The sequence below is a fragment of the Dromiciops gliroides genome, chromosome 1, assembly GCF_019393635.1.
Source record: "Dromiciops gliroides isolate mDroGli1 chromosome 1, mDroGli1.pri, whole genome shotgun sequence".
Lineage (NCBI taxonomy): Eukaryota > Metazoa > Chordata > Mammalia > Microbiotheria > Microbiotheriidae > Dromiciops > Dromiciops gliroides.
Genome location: NC_057861.1, coordinates 223,553,606 through 223,578,327, shown reverse-complemented (window position 1 = coordinate 223,578,327; position 24,722 = coordinate 223,553,606). Strand labels below are relative to the sequence as shown.

General features: G+C 36.5%; 1 protein-coding gene across 4 annotated transcripts in view; it reads right to left on the bottom strand.

The window, feature by feature from the left end:
• PPP4R1 (protein phosphatase 4 regulatory subunit 1) overlaps nt 1-24,722 on the bottom strand; it is a 101,889-nt gene that overhangs the window by 65,911 nt on the left and 11,256 nt on the right. For 2 of the 4 annotated variants that reach the window (XM_043975186.1, XM_043975188.1), the window contains exons 3-6: nt 17,416-17,551; nt 14,792-14,898; nt 9,958-10,100; nt 8,073-8,219 (exon numbers count right to left, since the gene is read on the bottom strand). In XM_043975186.1, coding sequence (XP_043831121.1) covers nt 8,073-8,219; nt 9,958-10,100; nt 14,792-14,898; nt 17,416-17,551 — 533 coding nt within the window. Of the gene's footprint in view, nt 1-8,072; nt 8,220-9,957; nt 10,101-14,791; nt 14,899-17,415; nt 17,552-24,722 lie in introns of those variants that run through there. The other 2 variants (XM_043975187.1, XM_043975189.1) reach the window with 2 other exon arrangements.

Sequence of the window (24,722 nt, the reverse complement as noted above, 5' to 3'; positions counted from 1 at the left end):
AGAATCAAAGTTCTGTCATCCACAAAATGGGTCTAATAATATTCTACTTATTTTATAGGCATGCTGTGAGCAAAGCACTCTGAAAATCTTAAAGCATTATATGAATGTGGGGGCAGCTAGGTGGCACAGTAGATAAAGCACTGGCCCTGGATTCAGGAGAACCTGAGTTCAAATCCGGCCTCAGACACTTGACACTTAGTAGCTGTGTGACCCTGGGCAAGTCACTTACCCCTCACTGACCCACCAGGGGGAAAAAAAGCATTATATGAATGAGTTAATATTCTGTAACATACTATATAGATTAATAACAGAAGACTGTTCTATTAGGAGTAAGAAAATTTGTATGAATGAAAATCAACCAACAATAATTTATAAAATGCCTAAAATTTTCAAAAGCCCCAGTAAATCTATACATAATCACAAAACCTCATTTTAGTCAATGGTGGTATCCTTTCGAAGACATGCTTATGTCAGAAAAATAGGAGATATAGATTCAAGTTTCAGCTTTGCCACTTATGTGACTAACTTTAACCTTAAGCAAATAATTAACTCTCTGGTTCTCATTCTCATCAGTAAAACAGGAGATATTGTTCTAGCTCTCACATTCTTAATTTTATGATTAAAATCTTTTACTTTACACTGACTAATGAATAGAAAATTTAGCAGAATTTTCTCCTTTTATTTTTTCTAGCTAATTCTTTTATCATGGAGAAATTAATAAGCAATAATAGAGGTTATAAAGAATCAAAACATGAAAAAGATCTAAATAATCTGCCCTGCAATGATTGAGAACTGCTCACACTTTAAAAAACAAGTATCACTACATTTATTTTTTTTTCCAATCAAATAAAATCTGCTTTCTCTTTCTCCCTCTCTTAGAAAGAACAAAATATCAACTATGACCATGTACAGTCAAATGAAACAAATTCCCAAATGAGCTATGTACAAAAAAATGTCTCACTCTACACTCTGAGTCCTACACTTCTCTTTTAGGAGGTAGAGAACATGTTTCATCACGAGTAATCTGGTATCAAGGTTAGTCATTATACAGACAAAAGCCCAAGTCAATTATTTTCCTTTTAACAGTATTTTTATCCCTGCATAAACCATTCCTCTGCTTCTTCACCTCGCTCTTCATTATTTCAAACCAGTCTTCTCAGATGTCATGCCCAAGATTATTTCTTTTAAATTTTTTTTTTAAGTGAGGCAATTGGGGTTAAGTGACTTGCCCAGGGTCACACAGCTAGTAAGTGTTAAGTGTCTGAGGCCAGATTTGAACCCAGGTACTCCTGACTCCAGGGCCGGTGCTCTATCCACTGCGCCACCTAGCTGCCCCTCCATGATTATTTCTTACAGCACAACAGTACTGTTTTACCCATATATATCATAATTTGTGTAGTCATTCTGCGATAGTGAGCACTCCTCCAGTTTCCAATTCTTTGCCATCACTGCTATAAATATTTTTCTAAATGCAAACTTAGTATGTTTTGCTCAGGACTCTTCCTTCCTTTAATCTGCCCTCCCTGTTATCTCTTCCATCTCCCTTCCCCTTCTGAGTAAAATGTATTTATGTATCCAACAGTAGGTGAATTTTTTCCCTCCTCTGACCAATTCAGATGACAGTGAGGTTCAAATATCAAATGTTCTCCTTACTCTATATCCTACTTGTTTGTATAAACTTCAACTTGTGTACCCCAATTATGTAAAATAATTCTCCCCATCCCAGTCCTCCCTTATCTAATCTTTTAAGATAATCACAACATAACAGAACTATAACCAAGTCTCAGTCTAATCAGATTCTAGGACTCCTAATGATAAGTTTCTTCTTCTTAGAATGTAAACTACTTATGCTTGGTTAGTGGCTTACAAGTGCTCACTAGTGTTTAACCTTTTGTGTATCTCAATATCTGCACTGACATTTCAAAGTTTCTGTACAGCTCTAGTCTTTGCACCATGAATACCTGGAAGTCCTCTTTTCATTAAATATCTACTTTTCCCCCTGTAGGATCATACTCGGTTTTGCTGGTAAGTTATTCTTGGTCATAAGCCTTGATCCTTTGCCTTCAGAAACATCATATTTCTGTATTCCTTTATAGTGGTGGCTTCTAAATTATGTGTGATCCTACTAATGGCTACTTGGCACCTGATTTCTTTCTTTCTGGCAACTTGCAGTAATTTTGACTTGGAAGCTTTGGATTTCAGCAATAATGTTTCCAAGAGTTTTCATTTTGGGGTTTCTTTCAGGAGGTGACCAGTAGTTGCTTTCCATTTTTACTTTACCCTCTTGGTCTAAGATTTGGGCAGTTTTATAATTTACTGGCTTTTTTGGTTGTTCATGGCTTCTTGAAAGCCCAATGGTTCTTAAATTATCTTTCTTCTATCTGTTTTTCATGCCAGTTGTTTCTGCCATGAGCCAAACTACATCTGATTCCCGTTTTTTTTTTCCAGTTTTTTTTTTTTTTTGCTTTCTTTTATTTCTTCTTTCATGGAGTCTAACATCTTTTTGGGCCATTCTAAGGAGTTGGTTGCTAGGTTTTATATCTTTCGTATCAAGCTGTTAATTCTCTTTCCAATTCTTTTTCATTAGTTCTCATTTATTTTTATAATTTTTTTCTCTCTAGCACACTCATTTAATTTGTTTCTTTGGTTTGTTTTTTGGGCGGGTCAATAAGGATTAAGTGACTTGTCCAGGGTCACACACAGCTAGTAAGTGTCAAGTGTCTGAGGCCAGATTTGAACTCGGGATCTCTTGAATTCAGGGCCAGTGCTTTATCCACTGCACCATCTAGCTGCCCCCTTTCAATTTTTTGTTTGTTTGTTTTTTGTTTGTTTTGGTAAGGCAATTGGGGGTTAAGTGACTTGCCCAGGGTCACACGGCTAGTAAGTGTTAAGTGTCCAAGGCTGGATTTGAAATCAGGTCCTCCTGAATCCAGAGTGGGCACTCTATCCACTGCACCACTTAGCTGCCCCGCACACTCATTTAATTTATAAAAACATGTTTTAATTCTTCCTTTACCTCTTCTAGGAATTTCAGCTGAATTTTTGTTCAAGATGCATTTTTCTCTGAGGTTTTACTTGTGCATGTTTTGGATTAATTCTCTTCTTCTGGATTTGTCCTAAGTGTCCTTGACACTATAATACCATTTTAGAGGTATTCCTTTTTTGTTTGCTCATCTCCAAACCTACTTCTTGAGTCTGAACTTTGTTAGGGCTGGGCTCTGCATTTCTAGGCGGGATGTCTAGGTTGGTACTGCTACTGCTTTCTTGGTATAAGTATTAAGTTACTCTAGGGTTTTTCTGAACTCCTGCTCATCATTACTTTTCACATTGATTTTTTAAAACTTTGTGTTCTAAATTTTCTTCCTCCCTCCCTCCCTCCTCAACCCTCCCTATAAAATCAAGCAATTCAATTTAAGTCATACATGTGCAGTTATGCAAAACATCTTCACATTAGTCTGGTTGTGAAAGAAAATAGAAAAAATAACTTTAGAAAGAGGAGCTAACAAAATTATACTTCAATCTGTATTCAGATACCATCAGTTCTTCCTCTGCTAATGGTGTGCATTTTTCATACTTCCTTCTTATATCATCCTGCTCACCATTTCTTTCAGTTACTATTGCTAATTGTATTACCCTCCATTTTATTCCCTCCCTGTGATATTTAGTCTATTTTCTATCTTCCTTCACCCTATCCCTCCTCAAGTGTTTTGCTTTTTACTGCCCCCTCCCCCAATCTGCCCTTCCTTCATTTGCCTCTCCCCTCCTATCTCCTTTCCCTCCACTTTCCCTCAGGGCACAATATATTACTATACCCACTTGAGTGTGTGTGTATGTTATTCCCTCTTTGAGCCAATTCTGATGAGAGTAAGGTTCATTCACTCCCCCGCTCCTTCCAAATCTTTCCCTCTACTCCAGAAACTTTTTCTTGTTTATTTTATGTGAGTTACTTTTCCCCAGTCCACCTCTCCTTTTCCCTTTCTTCCAGTGCCTTCCTCTTACCCCATAACTTTATTTTAAAGCTGTCATCATGGGTCAGCTAGGTGACACAGTGGACAAAGCACCAGCCCTGGACCCAGAAGGCCCTGAGCCCATATCTGGCCCCAGACAGAAGCCACCCCACCCTGCCTGCCCCATAGAAAACAAGGATAAATAAAAAATAAATGCTTTACAGATATCATCCCTTCATATTCAATTCATACCTGTGCCCTCTAAGTATATTCCTTTCAGCTGCCCTAATGCTGAGAAAGTTCTTATGGGTTAGAAGTATTATCTTCCCATGTAGGAAATGTAAACAGTTTAATCTCTTAATATCCCTCATGATTTCTTTTTCCTGTTTACCTTTTAATGCTTCTCTAGGGTCTTATATTTATTTGAATGTCAAGTTTTCTATTCAGTTCAGGTCTTTTCATCACATATGCCTGAAAGTCTTCTTTTTCACTAAAGACCCATTTTCCCCCCTGGAATATACTCAGTTTTGCTGGGTAGGTGATTTTTGGCTGTAGTCCCAGTTCTTTTGCTCTCTGGAACATCATATTCCATGCCCTCTGGTCCTTTAGTGTAGATGTTACTAGATCTTGTATTATCCTTACTGTAGTTCCACAGTATTTGAATTCCTTTTTTCTAGCTGCTTGCAATATTTTCTCCTTGACCCGGGATCTCTGGAATTTGACTATATTTCTGGAGGTTTTCCTTTTGGGATCTCTTTCAGGAGGTAATTGGTGGATTCTTTCAATTTCTATTTTACCTTCTGCTTGTAGAATATCAGGACAATTTTCCCTGACAATGTCTTGGAGGATGGTGTCTAAACTCTTATTTTAGTCATGGTTTTCAGGTAGTACAATGATTTTCAAATTATTTCTCCTGGATCTATTTTCCAGGTCAGCTATTTTTCCAAGGAGATATTTCATATTGCCCTCTATTTTAAAGAATTCATTTGTATTTGCTTTACTGTGTTTTGGTTTTTCACTAGCTTCCATTTGTTCAATCCTAATTCTTAGGCAATTATTTTTTTCAGAGAGCTTTTCTATCTTTTTCCATTTGGCTTTTCAAGCTGTTGACTTTTTTCTTATGACTCTCTTGCATCACTCTCATTTCTCTTTACATTCTTTCCTCCACTTCTCAAAATCTTCCTTCTATCTCTCCTACTTTCTCTTTCAAAGTCCCTTTTGAGCTCTTCCATGGCCTGAGACCAATTCATTTTTTCTTGGAAGCTTTGGATGTTGGAGCTTTGACTTTGTTATTATCTTCTTCTGAGGGTGTATTCTGGTCTATCTTGCTCCCCAAGAAGCTTTCTATTGTCCATTGCTTGATTGAAATCTGATTCTCTATAGTCGGGTGCTTGGTGTGCCTGTGCCCCTCCCCTACTGGGCCCCCACCACTTGATTCAGCCCACTAGTTCAGAACCAGGGCCCTTCACCCCAACTCCAGCAGAGATCACAGTCACTTCATCCCGGCCAACCACCAAACTCCCTCACCAGACCATGAGCCAAGCCTCAGAAGAAGTCGCTGACGCCAAAGAATCAGAGGCCCTGGAGGTGTGGGTCTGTTCCTGGCTGGGTCCAGACCACGTGCTGAGCTCCTCGCTCAGCCTGATCAGCAGGTGATCCCAGTTGTCATCTTTGGCAAGAAAATAGTCTCACCCTGTTCTTATGTGGGTTAGGCTGCTCCAGGGGTTGTCTTATAGCATTATTTTGGAGTGTGTGTACAGGTTTATCAAGAAATTCACAGTCTTTCCTCTGCTATCTTGGCTCTGCCCTCCCACAACTGTTCCTTACCCTGGAGTACCACACCTCAAGGGGCTGGTATACTCCATAGTCATTTCTACAGCTGTCAGTTGGCATTTATTATTATACCCTCCACAAGGCTGCATCCTTCTTTGTTAGATTTGGAAGCTCTTCTTCACTTGGTGCATAGCCTTATCTTGCACATGGAATGCTCTGAGTAGTTGTTCCTGGCTAGACTCCCAATCCCAAATCTTTTTGTTTGATTCTATGCCAACCTGGGATAGAAAAATGACTGATTTTTCCTTGGTGTTTCAAATAAAAAAAATCAGTCTAGAGTGTTCTCTGTATGGTGGTGTTGGTCGGAGCTCAGTTGTACTACCACCTTAGCTCTTCATCTAGCATTACATTTCTAAATCTCTTTCCCCCAACCCTGCAGTTATTTGGTGAAATACAGTAAGATATGATTCCTTATCCACCAAATAATCATTATAACCACTATATAATAAAATTTAAAAAGGGATACTTAAACTACTTTTAAAAAATAAATTATAGACTAGACTACATGAAATAAAAATTTATCCTTAGACTAAAAAATTAAAAGATCCATAAACAGTACAAACTTCTTCCATATTTGCTTATTCAGAGATGAAAAAAGATAACTTCACTTTCAACTAACCTGAGAGACAGGTGAATTTTTAAGGTCACAGCACATATTAAGGACAACTTTTAACTAAAAAATCACAGCACAGTACATTTATCTACCAACCTGTAATAGTGATAGCAAAATGTAAACATTTATCTGTGGTTTACCAGTTATTTGAAGAAACTGATTCTAAATCCTTAAGACTTCTATATCAAAAAATATTTTTAAAATAAAAATTTATTTTAAAATTTCAGGTTAAGGCTGTTCATCAGCTAAAAATTATTGGTAACTGATGCACAAAAACATATGATAAAATGATGATGAGAACAATAAGCTTGAAGCATTGCCTTCTGAATGAAAAGATTAAATTTAATTCAATTAAAATAACTATCAACCAGAATATTTAATGAAGCAAATTGTGCCAAAAAGAGATAATACAAACTACTTTTTTTTTGGGGGGGGGGGGAGGGGGGCAGGGCAATGAGGGTTAAGTGACTTGCCCAAAGTCATACAGCTAGTAAGTGTCAAGTGTCTGAGGCTGGATTTGAACTCAGGTCCTCCTAAATCCAGAGCTGGTGCTTTCTCCACTGTGCCATCTAGCTGCCCCCAAACTACTTTATTTATAATAGCTCTATTAAGAAAGGATAATTTTTAAAAGGATATCAGCATTTTATTTCTCTTTATTCCTTAGTATTAAATCTATCATTTGATTCCATTTATTGTTCTCTAATTGTAAACTTGTATGTTTTTACACTGACATATAAGTAACTCAAGGCAAAGACTGAATATCCCAATTCTTTACCCTCCTCAAGGTCTCAGTGGTAGGGACATAATCATAAAAATTTATTCTGATATCAGTGTACCAAAATGGATTTTTATACACAGACCTGAGCCTATTCTTTTCTCTAAATAGCCAATCAAATTCTGGTGACAAATTTACCTGCTGTCTTGAGAGTTCCAACATGTTAACAACTTTAAGTAAAAGGGACTGTGAATATGCCCCCTTGGGGGAAAAACTAAACCTAGGACAAATATAAATATTCATAAAAGAAAAAAGCAAAAATACATTTAGTATAGCGGTACTACATTGTTTAGATTCATTCGCTTACAAGGCAAAAAATTGCATAGTTAAAACTATTTTTAAAAACTTTCCCTTAAATCACCTATAAAGTACAGGGCGGCATTTTTAGACAGTTTTATCTGGAAAAGGGGAGTAAGCGTCACTTTAAAAAGAATCCATCCCTTTTTTTTTTTCCCTAAGACACCATCTTATTGTTTTTTTTTTCAAATCCATCTCATTCTAATTAAATTTCATATTTTATTTTATTTTATTTTATTTTATTTTATTTGCGGGGCATTGAGGGTTAAGTGACTTGCCCAGGGTCACACAGCTAGTGAGTCTCAAGTGTCTGAGGCTGGATTTGAACTCAAGTTCTCCTGAATCCAGGGCCAGTACTTTATCTACTGCGCTACCTAGCTGACCCCCATTCTAATTAAATTTCAATTAATTTGTGACTAGTTTTAATAGACATAAGTCATACTTTTCATACATCAATAAAGATGATGTAAACTTTCACATACTATAGAAGTCTTCATGTTACATATTAAACAGGAAACTTACAAACATATTTTACTAAAAGAGAAAACCATACTCAGTTATTCTTCAAATATCATAAATTTAACATTCAGATGCATCATTTACTCACTGCCACAGCTTCTGTCTTCACATCATCATTGCTATCTGGTGCAGTTAGGTCTATAAGAACTGGGCATACTTTGGTCTCCACATCATATCGATCAATAAGTTCTTGCTCTAGCAAAGCCAGCAAAGCTGCTTGACTTGTTTTTCTCACCTAAAGAAAAACCATCAAAATGGAAAGTAAATAGGGGACATTTCTAATGCACAACATAAACCAACTTAGATGACTTCTTTCTGAAGTCAAAGGGCTCAAAATTCAATCATCAATGGAACATTTAAGATGAAAGGAACTTTGCCTATTTTTATTTTTTACCAATTTAAATAATAATAAATCTGCTATTCTGTTTTAATGATTTTAGGAGACCTTTCATTTAATGACTTGCAACATAATAAAAGATAGCCATTATAGGGATGTCCATGAGCTGGCAAATACACATACAAAGCTAAGAGTAATCTTCTACTATGGCACTGCAAATGATTATATAGTCTAAGATTTGTTGTGTCAACAATAAGTTATTATGTTCCCACAAAGAATTGCAAATGAAATGATTCAAGGTTTAGTTGAGGTCAAAAAGTTTTATTAAGAATCCTCTAATGAGATATGAAGTAGCTCTTTTTGAAACTATACCATGTAACCAGAGAGAAAAAAATGTCACTCAACAAGCAGTTTTAAAGCAGCAACTACGTGCCAGGCATTGTGCTAAGCACTGAGGATACAAAGAAAGGACAAGAAACCAAAACAATCCCCAAGACCTAAACTACCACCAGTTTCTGATCTCAATGAGCTCATAAAAGAGAAGACAACATCAAAACAACTATTTACCAAAAAAAGATATGCACAGGAAAAATTTGAGATAACAGAGGGAAGGGAATAGCATTGAAGAGAATTAGGGAAAAGCTTCCTGTAGACAGTGAGTGAGATTTTAGGTGGGACTTGAAGGAAGCCAGGGAAATCAGGAGGTGAAGATGAGGAAGAAGAAAATTCCATGTATGGGAAGACTGCCCCTGAAAATGCAAAGAGTTGGGAGATGGAGTGTTTTGTACAAAGAAGAACAAAGAGGCTGTTCACTGCATTTCAGGATACATGGGGTGAATAAGATGTAAGAAACTAAAAAAGTAGGAACAGCACAGGTAGGGTTTTGAATGCTAAACAGTATTTTATATTTGATCATAAGGAGTCACCGGAATTTATTGAATCCTATTCAATAAATGAATGGGGGAGAGGGGTGGCATGGCTAGATCTGATCTATTTGACAGCTGAGTGGAGAAGGGACTAGAGTAGGAGAGACCTGAAGGTAGGAGACCAACCAGCAGGCTACTGCAATAGTCTAGGCATGAGGTGATAAAAGACCTACACTAGGGCAGGGGCCTGTGTCACAGAAAAAATGTGGGTGTATACAAGAAAGGTTATAAAGGTAAAATTGATAGGACATGGCAACAGACTGGATATGGAGAGTGAGAGATGATGATTCATTCCTAGGCAGAAAGCCTTGGTGACGGGAGGATGATGGGGCCCCAGAATATTAATAGGGCAGTTAGAAAGAGGGAAGGGGTTTGGGGAAAAAGATGAATTCAGTTTCAGACATGATGAGTTTAAGATGTCTATAAAACATTCAATTCAAGATGTCCAACAGGAAGTTGGAAATGTGAGACTGGAAGTTAGAAGAGAGGTAAAGACTACAAAAGGAGATCTGAGAATCATCTGACAGAGACAATAACTGAATCTATGGGAGCTGATGAGCTCACCAAACAAAATAGTATAGAGAGAGAAGAAAAGTCAGCTTATGACAGCCCAAGGGAGGAAAATGCAAACTACCCAGATTCAGATCCATTACTATCAGGTCATACTAAACACATTCCCTTTAAGAATAGTATTTATATAGAAATTTTACCTGGTTATTCTGATCTGCAAGATATCTAACCACAATAGGCAGCAAGTATTTGGAAAAAGCATATGGGATTGAAGGTCGATTTTCTTGACAAAATAATGCAATATGAGGCACCTGTTCCATCAGTTCAGCTCGTACAGTTGGCTCTATTAAAATAATAAAAATGTTAATAAACAAACAAATCCAAAAGAATTTCTGCTGAAGCAAAATCTTTATAGCAATACTGTAAACTCAAGCTTGAAGTCAAAGTTGATTCTCTTTGGTCTAATGTTTAGAAAGATCCTGTGCTTTCACATCAGAAGACAGCCTGAGAAAATAAAGATGTGTCTCATCAATTCTAAATGCTATTAAGAATCTTCGATGGATCAATTCCTTAAGTAGGTCCCTCTCTTTATCATCTTTCCATTCAAATTCCATTAAGCAGTATATGTCGTAAAGCAAAAAGGATCAAGACATGTAGCTTGGATAAACTAGAAGAGTGGGTTAGACCAACTACAACTGATAGCACTGATGAATGACAAAGAAAGTATCAATAAGGGCAGATCATTAAAAATTTAGGCTACTTTCATTCATGTGATCTCTATTTCTTTAATATCAAAGTTTCTAACTTTTTTGTGATATATACATATTTTCAGATGTCTGATGTGCTGATTACCAAGATTAAAATCTTACACTGAGTAACATATAGGCTGATTTTACTTTGAAAATTAGAAATACAACTAAACAGTTATATGTAAGCTAGTAGCTCACATTTATGGAGTGTTCTATGGTTTTCCAAATACTTTTCTCAAAACAATCCTATGATGTAAGCAGAACAAGCATTATTATTCCCATGTGAGAAATGAGGAAAGTGAGTTTGAAAGAGGATAAATGATTTGCTCATGGCTGTACAGCAAACAAGCTGCAGAATGAAGATCTGAATCTGGATCTTTGATCTCCAAGCTTTTCCCACTGTTCCGCACTGGCAGAATGAGTATGTCCAGATCAAATAATATGTTACAGTGACTTTTATAGAGAAAACCATGTACATACATAAAAGTATACACACACAAAAAAAAGGAAAGTAATTTTGTGGGGAAGGCATGAACAGCTGGGTGTTGGGAAAAGGGGAGTTTGGGAGAGTAGAAAGAAAAAAATCAGCAAGAGGTTCACATAAGAAGTAACATGTAAACTGAGCTTTGAAGGAAAACTAAAGCTTCTAAAAGAATGTGGCAGTGGTGGAAGGGTCTGGATAATGTACATTCTAGGAACATGGAGCAGCCTGTGCAAAGTTACAGAATGACTCCCATCTCAAAGGTGAAATGTCTAGGGAACAACAAAAAGGCCATTTTGAGTGTTCCTGAAGGAGAGTAATATATAAGACTCAAAAAATAGGTTCAAAGTAAGGTTATGAAGGGCTTTAGATGCAAAAAAAAAAAAAAAAGTCTGTATTTGTTCCTAGACAGTGGGGCAAATGAATTTAGAAAGATAACATTGGGAGAATTTTATTACTGACTTCTTCCTTATTTGAGCGCAAAGATGGACTATTAATTTATAAGGTCATGACCAAGACTAGGACCACATTACCTATTACACCCTCTCTTCATGAAACATATTAAAACCAAAATTCACCTAAGATTATCTACCCATTTGAATTTTTCCATGGAAGCAGGGCAGGCTCTAGATAAAACCATGAAGTAGTCAAAATTTTGTTACAATCATTCTCATAATTATTCTTCCCCAGGTTCCTTGTTATGTTACCTTTTCTACTTCTTTCCTAACTCATTTCTCCCCATACCAAGGATACTCCTTATTCACTTCCTTTTAAAAACCAGATCTCAGTATAAATGGCTAATAATGATGTTATATAGCCAGAGGAGAAACACTTTAACAGGATCCAAGCCTCAGATACTGTAATATATAATTTCAGTTATCAATAGTGGGTGGGGAAAGATGTCTGAGAGTGAAGGAATGACCTCCAAATCACATCATGTATGATCTCATTTATACAGGGCTGTGTGTGATTGACAATATTTAGAGAAGAATTAAGGTTCATGGGATCAGAGGATTTAGAACTAGAAGAGACCATTAGAGATTGACTAGTTCTTTCCCCTCCTTTCACAGATGAGAAAACTGAGGTCCAGGGGAGACAAATGATTTGTCTAAAATCTCACAAAGGTAACAGAGCTGGGATACAAACTTGTGGTCCCATAACTCCAAACACAGCACTTTTGATTAGTGTCACACAATTACTAACTGCTATTTTTCTCAAAGAAAAATCTTTGACTACTAGATTTAGTTTATAATTAAATATGTACTAGGGACCACAAGTCTTTGGACACTTGACACAATTAAAATGAAACATAGGGGATATCACAAGTTGAATGAATCTAGGTGATGACCATTTTGTCATCAAGTAGTATCACTCTAAGTAAGATCACAGCTTAACCACCTGTAACTCCTACTCTCTTCATTCATTGTGATCTCTCAACTGTACTAGTTTTCTTCAAATCATCTTCCCATAACTCCCATTAATTGTACTATTCCAGCTTTCTTCCTGCCTTCCCAATGACTATCCATATTCTTTGCTAGCTCCCTCTGCCACCTTCTGCACTTCTTAACAATGAATATTTCCTGAAGCTCAAGTCCCATTTCTCTCTAGGAAAGCCACCTCCAGTTTTAAGTATAGACTCTTTGCCACAATCTCTACCTTCTCCCCTTTGTAACCTTGAACTCCATTCACCACAGGGATCATCCTGGACTATAACTGGTGATCTTTTGTCTTCACTTGCTTGGATCCAAGCCTCCACCACTTCTCAGCTATCCCTATGCTGTACTGTCTAAAGTCCCTCACACTCTCTTATGTGCTCTTCCTCCATTATAATATAAGCTCTTTGAGGACAGGAAAAATCTTGCTTTTTTCTATTTTTTCTCCAATGCTTCCCACAGCTCCTGGTACATATAAATAAACACTTAATAAATGCTTTGCCCATCCATTCATTCATCTATCCTTCTACCCTGTCTTCTAAACTTACCAAATATTTAACTCCTGCCTAGACTTCTTGCTTGAGCTCATCTCACATCTCCAACCACCTACTAGCAAGTATTCCCTCAATTTTTTTTTTTTGATGAGGCAATTGGGGTTAAGTGACTTGCCTAGGGTCACACAGCTAGTAAGTGTTAAGTGTCTGAGGCTGGATTTGAACTCAGGTCCTCCTGACTCCAGGGCTGGTGCTCTATCCACTGCGCCACCTAGCTGCCCCTCAATTTTTTTTTTAAAGCTGAGAGCAGATACCCATTTGAAATAAGAAACTATAAAAACTAACTACACATGAAATGGCTTAAGTAAACAAAGCATATTACAAAGTTAAACTGATTCTACACTGAGTGCTATTCATTTCTCCTCTAAATCCTCTGCATTTTGGCTTTCGACCTCATCATTCAACTGAAAATGCTTTTACCAGATGGTAACCCTTGGCTAATTCTTCAATAATCTAGGATCAGTTATTGTTCTAGACCCTGATGGTCTGGGACTAAAGTTCCTCATGTTCCTCCAAATATCTTTCCATATTTCCTCTTCTTAGAACTTCCTTCCACTATATTTTTCCTTATGAAGCAAACCCACTTACCCCCAAATCAAAAGGACTAATTCTAGGTATGCTGAGAACTGAAGGCTGTGAGGCAACAAAAAATCTCTGGGACTGTGAGACTAAATAGATGGTGACAATCATCAGAGTTGGGGAACAAAGACTCAAGAAAAAGCAGTAAGTGATTCAAGAAGAGGATAAAGTAAAAATAGTTTCTAGAATACAACAGTCAAGGCAAATGAAAGAGAAGAACCTAGTCAGAAAGAGAACCTGTGCTCAGACAGGGGAAGTGCAGGACAAATGACCATAAATTATCAAGCAAGAAAACATTTACTAAGCCACTATTATGTTCCAGGCACTGTATTTTGTTCCAGGCATACAAAGAAAAGGTGAAAAAACACAACAATATATGCAGAGTAGATAGAAGATAACCAGAGAGAGGAGAGGAAAGCACTAGAAACTGAAAGGACCAAGAACTGCCTCTTATGGAAGGAGGTATTTACATTTAAAAATGAAAAATGGTCCTTGGAATTTTTTGCTCTGTAAATATCTGATTATGGGAGCAACACTGCTTACTGTTGTTGTTCAGTCATGTCCAACTCTTCATGACCCCATTTAGGATTTTCTTTGCAAAGATACTAGAGTGTTTCACCATTTCTTTCTCCAGTTCATTTGATAGATGAGGAAACTGAGGTAAACAGGGTCAAGTGACTTGCCTAGGGCCACACAGTTAGTAAGTATATGAGGCCAGATGTGAATTCAGGAAGATGAGTCTTTCTGACTCCAGGCCAGACACTCTATCCACTGTGCCTGCCACCCAGCTGTCCTCTCTAATGCCCAGGAATTTTTCAGATCCTTCCCACCTTTGCTTATCTTGCCTCTCATCAAATCTGCTTGGGACTGGATTAAAATAAAACCTACAACCCCTTCATCACCTTGTATAGAACATCCACCTCCCAACTGAATAAACAATATTTGGGTAATTTTATGGAAAAATGCAAAGGAGAGTGCTAATGATTTATTATGATAAGGCATTTCTAAAATTAATACAAAGTTCTTTAATAGAAAACATTTATGTCTGAATAACTAGGGAAATTTCCTTAGTGTTGGATTTAATTATTTGCATTGGGTTGAGTTTTAAAACAAGTATGATTCTTTTAAACACAAGAGGCTTTAATAATTACCAAGAAATCAAATGAACTCAAGAAACCTGACTGAAAATGTTAAAAGTATGAAAAAATTTGCTTTCCCTACTTTCCAACATCAGATACCTGAATCATCAGCCAATCTGCTGACTCTTTCCAACACAGCAATACAATCTCTTTCATCATCGCTGACTTCCTTCAAAGTATCAAGCAAGCTTCGGGCCACCATTTGTCTAGGCAGAAAAAACAATGTGTAATATTGCAGAAACTAGACTGATTAAAAAAAAAATAGCTTTTGAACTACATTTAAGTACTTGTTGAAGCTGATAATTTTAAAGAAAGATTTGACCTTATAGTATTTTCTAATACTTAGGCATTTACCTTATCATACAAAAGTTAAGTACTAATTTTTTTTTAAGTTAAGTACTAAAGTCAATTTCATAATAAATTTTGCTAAATACTAATATTTGTTTATTGAAATTACTCTAATATAGGGATGGGGTTACACACTAACTGGCACGAAGTTCTTTCTAACATGACTAAATTTGGATCTTTGACATTTCCATCCATTGCTACTACTTCTGGCCTCATGAACTAAGAACAAATTTAATAATCCCAGTGGTAGCCCTTCAGATATACGAAGAAAATGATTATGTTCGCCAATATATTATTTTCTCAAAACTAGACTTACCCATTTCCCTCAAGCCACCTACTAAGTAAGGCATGATGATCTCAAGGCCTTTTAACATCTTTGTTATCTTCTCTCTAATTTATCAATGTCCTTTGTAAAAGAGTTCCCAGAGAGGAGATGTAGTCTGATGAGGGTGTACAGCAGAGGAACTATCACCAACTTCATTTTGGACACTGTGCTTTTCTCAATTCAACCTAACTCACATTAACTTCTCTGGATCCCATGGGACACCAATGACTGATGTTGAACTTGTAGTACATTAAAATTCTTGGATCTTTCAAGGTGAACTGCTATCTAGTTCCACCTACCCCATTTTATGGTTATAAAGTTGATTTTTTAGAGTCCAGTAAGTCTTTATATTTATCATTATTAAATTTCATCTACTTGAAATCTCTTTGGATCCTGACACTGTCATCCAATATGTGAGCTATTTCTTTCAACTTTGTGCCACCTGAAAACATGATAATAAGCATGTCATCTTTACTTTTATCAAAATTAATGATAAAAATGTTAAAAATAGGAGAGATCCCTGAGGTACTTCACTAGATGCCTCTCCAAACAACTGCTATCAGTCTATCAGTGAGCACTCTTTGGGCCCATTCATTTAACCAATTTCAAATTTGCATACAGTGACCGTACAATTTTACTTCACTCACTTCTTCAAATTTTTTCCACAAGGATAACAGGAGAAATTGTCAAACTGATTTCAAATTTAGAAAACTGTCAGAATTACTGAAATATTAATTGCTAGCATCAATGGAATAAAGTAGTGATATAGAAAATAAGGAAACAAATAGAAAAGTAATTTATATTTTTTTTAAGAATGAATTTTATTATTTTTGCACTAAGTCTAATTTTGTTTGGTTAAGACAAATACTACTGGAAATCTGAATGCCTTGAGGGGAAAAAATGAGGAGAGAAGGAAATGGCCTAAATTCACTGTGGCCTTCAAGTAGAGGCTGGACTGGATGACCATTTGACAAATATGTTAAAGTAGGAATTCTCCTCAGGTAAAGGTTAGAGGCTGGACTGGATAACCACTTGTTAGATATATTAAAGTAGGAATTCTCCTCAAGTATAAGTTGGACTACATGGCCACTGAAGTCCATTCCAACCCTCAAATGGTAAAATAAATCTGCAAAGGAGCTCCTAAAGGAGATAATTGAGAACTATCTATATAAAAATAAAAAACACCTGCTTTGAAAGGGATTTAGCCTAGGTACCTAAGTAAACATTAGGGGGAAGATAGATGCAATATATGTACCAGAAACCAACTTACTACATAAAGCATAGCATCTTAATGTCAGGTCTACAGACTCATAAGAGGCCTAAGGACAGATTTGAGAGGGTCCAGAATTTGAAAGGGAAAAAACCCACTACATCTCTATTTCAATATAGTAGGTTTCCTTTGTGATCCTATGTATTTTACTTTATGCATTTAAAAATATTATTTTGAGAAGGAGCCCATAGACTTCACTGGACTGCCAGGGGTCGGTCGGTCTCTCTCACAGTCTCACAGTTTCATACACACACACACACACCCACCACCCCCCACACACACACACAGAGAAAAGTTAAGAATCCCTGATATAATCCCTTGCATTAAAGTGTCTAGATCAAGAACTTTGAAGTCTTATCAAACAATGGCAAAACACTTTAATGCAAATTATTAAATTTTCAAAAGCATTTAGGGTAATAGTACATGACATCCTGTAGTCTAAAATTAAGCATTTAAAAAGTAAATTCAAACAACCAAATTCTGGTTATAAACAAATAAGGTTGTTCCATTAAAATGATGAAAAATATTAAAAATAAAATAAAATATTCAAAATAAATATTCAAAATAACTTTCCATTCACTCACACTTTAAGAAAGCACATTAAAAGTCAAACCTGGGGGCAGCTAGGTGGCACAGTGGATAAAGCACCAGCCCTGGATTCAGGAATACCTGAGTTCAAATCCGGCCTCAGACACTTGACGCTAGCTGTGTGACCCTGAGCAAGTTGCTTAACCCCCATTGCTCCGCAAAAAAAAAAAACAAAAAAACAAAAAAACATACCTGTTAAATACGTTCTCACTTGCAGCATACTTGTCCAGTCTTCCCAATGGCGTCAACATTTCATCTTGTGAGACGAAATCCAGGGCTGAAGGTATAATAATCACATCAGACTCTGAGCTGTAGTCATCCACACCAACTATCAGAGACATCAGAAATATTCCTTATAATCACAGCACTTTAAAACTAAAACTTGCCCTTTGCAGCGTGAGACAAGCCCCAGTCAAAAAACCATCTCTTCTTTTTCTGGAATAGTCACATCTAAACAAATGAACAAAACAAAAACAAACTACCTCCAAACCCAAACCTTAAGACAAAATGAGAAACTACAAGCTGATTTAGCCAAATGGGGAATGCAACCTTGATTTCTTTGCCATGTCTATAGAAGATGTACAAATTGAGAAGCATCAATAGGGCTAAGGGTACTGTACTTATGGCTTTATAAACAAAGAGAATAAAACAATATACTACAAAATTCCCTAAATTTTTGTTTTCCTCCACAAATGAGAGATAGCTGATAAAAAAAAAAATCTACTATATAGAATCTCCAGTAAGATTAAGAAGACATAGGCCTCTTATTTGAACTAATATAGGAAAAGCAAAATTATTTATATTTTTAAAAACTCTCATATTAGAAATTCATTTAAATAGCATTACAAAGCATATTTTTCTTTATCTGAAATTGCTGAATTCAAGACATGACAAAAGGATATTGACATATACCAATCACCATGAATGGGGGGAGGAGGAATAAACTAGAACAGATGTCCTACCTTCCAAGAGAGATGACAGTTGCTGAAGAATCCTGATTTCTAACTAAATCAGATTATAGAATTCTATTTGGTTTTCTAAAGGTAAAGAGATGGAAATGGAACTCCTTATCCCAATCTCCACAAAGTTGAGAGTTTTCATTTCACCTTTTCATTGATCAGCAAATTTTCTGGGATTTATCCAAGAACTTGGGATCCTTTGGTAGCCAAAAATTATATACTATAGTGAGTGAAATAACAATAAGGGTTCACTCAGCTCTCTTAAATTCAAAAGTGGGAAGGTAGTATTCCTCAGTCATCCTACTTATGTTCATTTTTGTGTGTGTGAGGCAATTGGGGTTAAGTGACTTGCCCAGGGTCACACAACTAGTAAGTGTCAAGTGTCTGAGGCCAGATTTGAACTCAGGTCCTCCTGAATCCAGGGCTGGTGCTCTATCCACTGCGCCACCTAGCTGCCCCAGTTGTCCTGCTTATGGAACCTTAGATTTCCCTAGTTCTTCCTATTTTTCTACCTTCCCTCTTCCCCGCTACTACTAAGGACTCAAAGACATGGCCTTAGTGGCAACAACCATTCCTAATCCAGCATTAATTTTTCTATTCAAGGTCAGTTACCACTTAAAAAAAAATTTAAATTCCATCATACAGGTTGTCACAATCTTAATATCACAGAAAAATCCAAGTTATATGAGAACCACCCAGCAAATACATACGCACGCTTTTTTTTGGGGGGGGGGAAGGGAATGAGGGTTAAGTGATGTGCCTAGGGGTCCACATAGCTAGTAAGTGTCAAGGGTCTGAGGCTGGATTTGAACTCAGGTCTTCCTGAATCTGGGGCCAGTGCTTTATCCACTGCACCACCTTAGCTGCTCCCCAAATATGTTTTTAAAGTGGACATTTTATCTATAAATGGATAAACAAAAAGGATTATAGTCTACATGTATTTTAAACTGACATTATCCTTCTTTCAAAACCTTTTCTTATCTGCTTATATCCCTCTATGTAAAACAAACATACATTTGTCTGGGTACTTTGTAATTCAAAAACAACTGCTAACAGGAAAAATTTTATCATTAAAATACATCCCAGAAACCACTGAATACTAGATTTAGAGCTGGAAGTGACCTCTGAAACCTTCTAATCCAAATTTCTCTTCTTGTAAATAAGGAAACTGAGACTCAGAGAAGTTAATTGACTCTTCCAGGTTCACACAACTATTAAGTGTCAGAGGTGGAATTTTAAACCCAAGTCAGTGCAGCTGTAATTTCCAACCTTTTATCAACTTTGTCATAATGCTGTAAAGCTAGCATCGCAGATTTAAAAAAATTATCTTGGGTGCGGCTAGGTGGCGCAGTGGATAAAGCGCCGGCCCTGGATTCAGGAGTACCTGAGTTCAAGTCCGGCCTCAGACACTTGACACTTACTAGCTGTGTGACCTTGGGCAAGTCACTTAACCCCCATTGCCCCACCAAAAAAAAAATTGAAAAAAAAAATTATCTTGCTAGTCAAGTTGAAGTACGTACACACACACACACACACACACACACACACACACACACACACACCCTCCCTCTAAAAATTTGTGGTCAGTCAAAAAACTGCTTTCAAATTCTTATTTCATCCTGCTGTAAACTGTTTCTCATGCCTCAAAAATTCTGTTCGGTATATGGAGCAGAGACTTGTAATCCACGTCTTAATGCTTTAAATCTAAAAGCAGGTTATTTTTAGTGGTGAAAGAGGCACATGCGATTTACTTTTTGTAAGGCCACTTGTCACTTTTCCTAGCCCCTGGCTATGTGGACAATAAATGGAAGAATAAATGGAAGAAACAGAATAATAAGAGTCCTGAATTTAGGGTAAAAAAATTTGGTTTCAAGTTCCACTTTGATCACTTCATAGCTGAATGACTGGACAAATGCACTGTGCCTCAATTTCCTCATCTATTAAATAATACTTGGACTATATGCCTCACAGAATTGTTGTGACCATCAAATACTTTGTAATCATCAACCGCTTTATAAATGTAAGTTATCATCACACATGATCACATCTACTGAAAGTCGACCCAATAAATCTCATAGAACTGAACAAAAGTAAAACTCAGGATTTTAAACTAAAATAATGCAAGGATATAGCACTAATGATGAACTTTTAGTGCAAGGAAATCCCCCCCCCCCCGCCCCAATAATAATGAACTCCTTACCTAACTAGGCAACTGTGCTCAGTTCCATGAGACTAATCTTAATCTCAAGTATGGTTAAGTCAACAATTTAAACTATCAAGATTAATCTTATTTTTGATATATCAGATTAAGTATGTAAGCAACATTAATTATTTAAAACCAAACTAAGTTTGAATGCTTCTAAAGGGAAAATATTGAGTTCATCCAAATCAGGAGTTCAATGATCTAATCAAGGACATATTAATAATAATAATATAAACAAAACAGAATATTATCATGTTACATGTCATAATATAATATTAGTATAATATAACACATAACATACATTATGATATAAATTAAAAGGCATTGTATTAATATTAATAAAAGACTCATCTTTTTGAGTTCAGATCTAGCTTCAGACACTTACTAGCTATGTGACCCTGGGAAAGTCAATTAACCCTGCTTGTCTCAGTTTCCTCATCTGTAAAATGAGCTGGAGAAAGAAACAGCAAACTACTCTAGTATCTTTGCCAAGCAAACCCCGAATGGGGTCTCAAAAGAGTTGGACAGGACTGAACTACACCACTGAGAAGTATGAGAAGCTCCTAATATTTATTTATAAAAAATGTATATTATATAGTACATTTATATGTTTATAAATGAGTTTATAAATTTATAAATAAAAAATTCATTACACTGCAATAACATGATAGCACATTCTTTTTTTTTTTTTCCTGCGGGGCAATGGGGGTTAAGTGACTTGCCCAGGGTCACACAGCTAGTAAGTGTCAAGTGTCTGAGGCCGGATTTGAACTCAGGTACTCCTGAATCCAGGGCCAGTGCTCTATCCACCTAGCTGCCCCAGCAGATTCTTTAAAAATGGAAAATCAAGATCTTAAAATCTCAAACCAAAAAATAATTATGATTTTTAGACACACTTTGACCCATTTTTATTTAAGATTTCAACAGGCAAAAAAAATTACTCAAATAACTACACTGAGTATTATCTGGCTGACTAGTATAATGCAGAGGTTTGGACACAAGTCTAATGCTGTTATTTATTATGACCTTGCCAGGTGAACCCGAGTAATTTCTTCAAGCTACCTTGTTTACTGTTTTCATTTATTCATCTCCAAAGACTTGATCTCTTTCCTCCAGTTCCTTCTTTAGGGAAATAAAAACAAAACAAGAGTTTTCTCCCAGACACTGCCACCTGACATTATTTCCACTTCACCAATTCTGGCCCTTAGTGATATGCTGCATGAAATCTGACAAATATCCTCAAGACTATAAAGTGGAGAAATAAGAGTATAGAGAGTACAAAGCTCTTCCAGGTATCAAGCTCAATGATTATTAGCATATTTAATCATTATGTGCCCCCCATAACTTAGCAAAGTGCTCTGCACACAAAATGTATTTAATGTTTGTTAAACCAAACTGGATATTACTTCCCCTCCATGTACTCCAAGCTCTACCCAAACTATATTACTTGTACATGGGCTGTACCTTTGCTCATGGCATCCCCTAGACTTGGTAAAAAAAATCCTACCTATCCCTTTAAGATGTAGCTCAAATGACACCTCTGTAGCCAGTCTTACTTGATTCCCAGCAATATGATAAAAACAAAAAATAGTCCTTTTCCCCAAAGAGCTTACAATCAAACAGGAAAGAAATAAGCATTTTACAAATATGATCTCATTTCTCACAATAATCCTGGGAGGTAGGTGCCATTATCCCCAAAATATTGGGGGTGGGGATGGAGGTACATTTTAGAGTTCCTAAATATTGTTTCAAAAGCCATCAAACATGAAGGGGGAAAAACACCTTGTTGCCAAGTTTGATCAATCATAGAGAACAGAATGTTATTGACAGTATAATTTTTAATAGTGGTTAAAAATTAGAGACAAATAGAGTCATGCATTATAAAGTTTTTTTCTAAGTTACTTTATCATCCTATAATTTTGTTCCAATGAATATTGCTTGACAGAGAAATGTTATTGCTTGAGATTTAAGGATAAAACCTGTTTTTCTTAACTTTTTTTTAAGTGTACTTATTATTATAGAATTTGACCTTATTTTAAATGTACTTGTTATGCTGCAAGTGATAGAGGTAAGATTCAAGCCTAGATCTTCCTAAATCCAACAAACTCTTTGCTAAGTCACATGGCCTAGATTGAGCTGATCAAAGGAAAATGTTTTTTTTTAAATCCTGAAGACCCCTTTTATTTTACCCTGTACAAGGAATCTAGGAGTTGTCTCTTTTTCAAATGTTCTTATTATTTTACTTCTAAATATAGAAGACATTTTCTCCTGAGAGTGGGAGGGAAGGGGAAGAAGATAGTCACCCTCAATAATCTAACACCCATCTTCTATCAATAATTCCACAATTTGGGGGAGGGGGGCAATGAGGGTTAAGTGACTTTCCCAGGGTCACACAGCTAGTAAGTGTCAAGTGTCTGAGGCCGGATTTGAATTCAGGTCCTCCTGAATCCAGGGCTGGTGCTTGATCCACTGCGCCACCTTAGCTGCCCCCAATAATTCCACAATTCTAACTTGGTCCTACTACTCTGAAAAATGCTGTTTCCATTTTTTTTAACCATCACTGTTATCTGTCCTACCACTTCAACAATGACTATGCAATCATATGATAAGGTCCAACTGATTAAAGTAGATCTGAATACACAAAAGACAATATACCAGGTAGAAATGGCCCTCTTTGGAAATACTAAATTATGTAAATAAGCAAGGGTATGTGGGCAGAAGCTCAAATCAGCTTCATTGTTAAATTTTCAGTAAGCATTTACATCACAAAAATCAGTTTAAAAAAAAATCAGGACTTGGGTTTAATTTTGTTGAAAAAATAATTCACTGGGGCACCTAGGTGGCACAGTGGATAAAGCATCAGCTCTGGATTCAGGAGGACCTGAGTTCAAATATGGCCTCAGACACTTGACACTTACTAGCTGTGTGACCCTGGGAAAGTCACTTAACCCTCACTGCCCTGCCAAAAAAAAAAAGAAAAGAAAAAATAATGCAGATGAAATTTGGGCATTTTTTAGGGAGAACTGGTTGTTAAACACTTCCCAGCACACTCCTAAAAAAAATAAGTCTTCAGAAAAAACTCTCTCATCTTCAAAAAAACACCACACAACATTAAGGCTTTATTAGACATGAGGCAAAACATTTAATAAAATGCCTTTTTCTGTTTCTCGTCCTATCTATCTTTCACCATGTCAAATATATTGGTCCTACAGATGAGTAAACTGAGGCAAACAGAGGTTAAGTGACTTGCCCAGGGTTATGCAACTAGGGACTGAGGCTGGATTTGAACTCAGGTCTTCCTGATTCCAGGCCCAGCACTCTATTATTCAATGTACCACCTAGCTGCCCTCATAAAACCAAAGGTTTAGAGCTGGAACGGACAATACAGGTTACGTAGTCTAATTCTCTCATTTTATAGATGAGATGATAGGACAAAAGAGGTTTAACTGTTTTGCTGAGGGACATTAGGTTAGTAAACTTCTGAGGCAGACTTCGAATCTAGGACTATCGACATCCATTAAACTACATATCATGAGAACATTTGTATGAAATGATGCACAATAATTAAATAATTAAAACCAAGAAAAAATATACACAATTACAATGATGGAATTGAAAAGAACACTAAAACAAAGCTGAATTCTGTATAAATGTAGCAATCAATCTCGCCCCTGGAAGAGGGATGAGAAGACACTGTAGAGATAGGGACCTACAGGTATAGAATATTGCATAGGGTGTCAAGATATGTATCCATGTCACTGTTTGGCTCTATTTTATTTGTTAAAAAAGAAAAGTGGGGGGCGGCTAGGTGGCGCAGTGGATAAAGCACCGGCCCTGGATTCAGGAGTACCTGAGTTCAAATCCGACCTCAGACACTTGACACTTACTAGCTGTGTGACCCTGGGCAAGTCACTTAACCCCCATTGCCCTGCAAAACAAAACAAAACAAAAAAACAAACAAAAAAAGAAAAGTGGGCAGGGAGAGGGCAGGAGGGCATCTGGAAACAAACAACTGTGATGTAAACACAAAAGTATATAACTTTGAAAAAATAGAGAACATATAAAACCAAGACTGGATTTTAATAAAGTACTTTTAATAAACCAGTATACAGATCTAGGATCCTAAAAGCATAGTAGTATATTTACCACATAGACACCTAGGCCCAAGGAAAAATATCTAATGTTATTTGCTTAGAATTGTGAGTTAGGTATATTTTTATCAAATTATCTTTTTCCTCTAAAATGTTATTTTATAAAGGATTGCTGGAAACTAATCTTGTTTTTATTATCGAGCCAACATTTTTTTTTCTCGAGGGAAGCCATTTCAATTTTATAAT